We start from the raw sequence: 3567 nt of genomic DNA, 5'->3' as shown, positions 1-3567 counted from the left end.
CAGTTACAGCTACAGCAGCAACTGCAGCAGCAGCAGCAACTGCAGCAGCAGCAGCTGCTGCTGCCTGATTGTTTAAACTATGGAGCCGATGGTGCCTTCGTGTCTTCTGCTTCCTTAGATGGTATGGGCCTCCCTGGTCTATCAGCAGCAGCAGCAGCAGCAGCAGCAGCAGGAGCAGCAGCAGGTGCATCTGGTGGTCTCTTTGGTGGATCTGCTGCTGCACCGCAGCAGCAGCAAGCAGCAGCAGCAGCAGCAGACCGTTTTGCTTCTCTTGCTGCTCTTGCTAATATTCCTCTACCTACGCAGCTATCAGGCATGCACCCCGCGCTGCTGTCTGCTGCTGGCTTGCCGCTGCTGCAGCAGCAGCAGCAACAGCAGCAGCAGCAGCAGGGAACTACAACTCCTCAGGATGCAGCAGATGCACAGACCAATGGTGTTGCAGAAGCAAATGGCCTGCAGCAGCAGCAGCAGCAAGATGCTGCTGCTGCCACGTCTGATGATGCAGCAGCAGCAGCAGCAGCAGCAGCAGCAGCTGCTGCTGCTGCTGGTCCTATCCAGATGAATGGACAGGAGCAGCTGCTTCTGCAGCAGCAACTGCTGCAGCAGCACTTATTGCAGCTTGCAGGACAGCAGCAGCAGCAGCAAGCTGCTGCTGCACTGAGGGTCAAGACCGACGCAGCGGAAACAGAAACAGAATCAGCAGCAGCAGCAGCAGCAGCAGCAGATGGACAGCAGCAGCAGCAGCAGCAGCAAAAGGACGGCATATGGCTTAAGCAGGAAGACGAGAAGCAAAAGGATGGAGAAGGCAAGACAAATGCTGCTGCTGCAGCAGCAGCAGCAGAGAAGCAGCAGCAGCAGCAGCAGCAGCAGCAGGATGATGGCAGCAACAAATCGCAAACAGATGATTTTTCTTCCCTTTTAAAGTGTTGTAAGTTTAATTAGGGTTTAGGGTTTAGGGTTTAGGGTTTAGGGTTTAGAGCTATATTAGGGTTTAGGGTTTAGGGTTTTAGGGTTTAGGGTTTAGGGTTTAGGGTTTAGGGTTTGTGTCTGCATGCAGGGCCATCCAATGGCAGTTATCCAATGATGCTGCAGCTGCCTGCTGCTGCTGATGCAGCAGCAGCAGCAGCAGCAGTAGGTACACTAGAAGAGTTGCAGCTAAAGGCTGCTGCTCAGGGAGACAGTGCTGCTGCTGCTCAGCAGCAGCAGCAGGGTTCATTAGCAGCAGCAGCAGCAGCTGCAGCAGCAGCTGCTGCTGCAACAGTTGCTTTTGATCCATTTGCTGCTGTCAGCAGCGATGAGCATCTTGCTGTGCTGCAGCACATTCGTCTCCTGTCCCTAAAGACAGCAGCAGCAGCAGCAGCAAAAGAGAGGTCACAGGAAGCACCTGCTGCAGCAGCAACAGCAGCAGCAGCAACAGCTACAGAGAATGGTGATAAAGATGCTGCTGCTAGTGGTACTTCTGCTGCTGATACACCTGGGGGTTCAGACACAGCAGCAACAGCAGCAGCAGCAACAGCAGCAGCAGCAGCAGCAGGGACAGAAGCAACAGCTGAGACTGCTTCTTGTGACAACAGCTCAACATCAGCAGCAGCAACAACAGCAGCAACTGCAGCAGGAGGAGAGAAGCAGCAGCAGCAGCAGCAGCAGCAGCAGCAAGAAGAGGAGGATGTAGTAGAGGAAAGAGTATTAACATTAAGAGAAGAGCAGCAGCAGCAAGTGCAGCAGCTGCTGGAGGGATTAACAGCAGAAGAATTATCTTCTGCTGCTGCAGCAGCAAAAGCTTCCTCCTCTTTGCTGCAGCAGCAGCAGCAGCAAGGAGAGCAGCAAGAAGAAGATCCATTAGATGAGAGATTAAGGGCAATTAGTTCTTTCCTTAAATCATTAGAAGGAACAGCAGCAGCAGCAGCAGCAGCAGCAGCAGCTAACCAACGTAAGTATACAATCTTGTTGCACCTCCTGCTCCTGCTGCTGCATCTCCTCCTGCTGCTGCTACACCTGCTGCTGCATCTCCTGCTGCTGCTGCTGCTGCTGCTATTTCTGTAGTTTTTGTGCTGATGTTATTCTTGTTGCAGCTGCTGCTGCATCACCTTGTGCTGCATCTGCTGCATGTGCTGCTGCTCCATCATTTGCTGCTACTGCTGCTACTGCTGCTACTGCTGCTGCTGCTGCTGCTGCTGTGTTTGCTGCTGCAGCTTCCTGGATGGTTCCTGATTTGTTTGGTCGTGGTTTAGCATCAGATGCTTTGCTGCAGTCTGCTCTCTTCCAATGGGTAGCAGCAGCAGGAGGAGGAGGTGCTGCTGCTGCTGCTGATGGTGGTGCAGCAGCAGCAGCAGCTGCTGCAGCTGCTGCAGCAGCTGCTGCTGCAGGAGCAGGAGCAGGTAATGATGCTACTGGTGTTATGCAACAAGGGGGACTATTCTTAGGTATGCTGCCTGAGCTGCAGGCAGAGCAGCTGCTGCAGGAGCAGCTGCTGCAGGAGCAGCTGCTGCAGCAGCAGCTGCTGCAGCAACAACTTACTGCAGCAGCACATCAAGACAATGCCCTTGTTGCTAAGGGTCTGCTGCAGCAGCAAGGAAGCAACGCTGCATTAGGAGACTTTGCTGCTACTGCCTTACAGGTCCCTCAAGGCAGCACCAAGAGATCAAGGTATGCTGCTGCTGCTGCTGTTGCTGCTGTTGCTGCTGCTGCTGCTGCTTCTGGTGCTGTTGTGTAGTGTAGTCTCCTGTGTCACCAATATAAGTTTGCAGCAGCAACAGCAACAGCAACAGCAGCAGCAGGAGTGTGTGTGTGTATATGTGTGTGCTGCTGCTGCTGCTGCTGCAGAGGGCGCAGCAGGAAGTTGCTGCACTTTGATGCTGCAGACCCAACAGGAGGTATTCTTCCTTCTTGTTCATTAGGTACAGATACAGCAGCAGCAGCAGCAGGAGGAGGATCAACAGTTATTCCTTCAGGTGCAGCAGCAGGTGCAGCAGGTGGATCTCCTGGTGGAGTAATAGGAGCAGCAGGAGTAAGCAGTAGTACCCAATCGGGTCTCCCTTCCTCTTCTTCCTCCTCTTCCTCTTCTTCTTCCTCTTCTTCCTCTTCTTCCTCTTCTTCTTCCTCTTCCTCCTCTTCCTCTTCCTCTTCTTCGTCCTCATCATCCATCCCATTAACAGCATCATCATCAGCATCAGCAGCAGCATCAGCAGCAGCAGCAGCAGCAGCAGCAGCAGGAGCAGCAGCAGCAGCAGCAGCAGCAGGAGGTCCACCATCATTAAAAAGATTAAGACGTAGTGGTAATAATAATCCCGAGAGTGGATTCCCAGGAGTATCATGGAATAGTCGTATGCAGGCATGGTTAGCATTCTTTGTAGATGCAGAAGGAACAAGAAGAAGTCATACATTTAAATGTAATAAATTCGGAGGTGTAGAGGTAAATAAATTATATATTTAATTCTTTTTTTAGATCAATCTATTCATCTTATTCTCCTCTATTTATTTTCCCTTTTTTTTCCTCTTTTTATTAGTATTTTATACCTTATATTCGTATATTTACATCTATATATATATGTATGTGCATGTCATACA

At 51.5% G+C, this 3567-nt stretch overlaps 1 protein-coding gene across 1 annotated transcript in view; it reads left to right on the top strand.

Moving 5' to 3' along the window:
* EMWEY_00019200 (hypothetical protein, conserved) overlaps positions 1–3257 on the top strand; it is a gene marked incomplete at both ends in the record, with an annotated part of 4163 nt that extends 906 nt beyond the window's left edge. The window contains 5 exons of the mRNA XM_013477712.1: positions 1–928; positions 1058–1930; positions 2193–2646; positions 2824–3007; positions 3168–3257. The exon at positions 1–928 is cut by the window's left edge and continues 906 nt beyond it. Of these exons, the coding sequence (XP_013333166.1) occupies positions 1–928; positions 1058–1930; positions 2193–2646; positions 2824–3007; positions 3168–3257 (2529 nt within the window). The remainder of the gene's footprint in view (positions 929–1057; positions 1931–2192; positions 2647–2823; positions 3008–3167) is intronic.
* Positions 3258–3567: the final 310 nt, after the last annotated feature.

The sequence above is a fragment of the Eimeria maxima genome, genomic scaffold (assembly GCF_000499605.1).
Source record: "Eimeria maxima Weybridge genomic scaffold, Emw_scaff168, whole genome shotgun sequence".
In the NCBI taxonomy this organism is placed as follows: Eukaryota; Apicomplexa; class Conoidasida; order Eucoccidiorida; family Eimeriidae; genus Eimeria; species Eimeria maxima.
The sequence above is the reverse complement of the archived record's forward strand: the minus strand, read 5'-3'. Positions and strand labels throughout refer to the sequence as shown.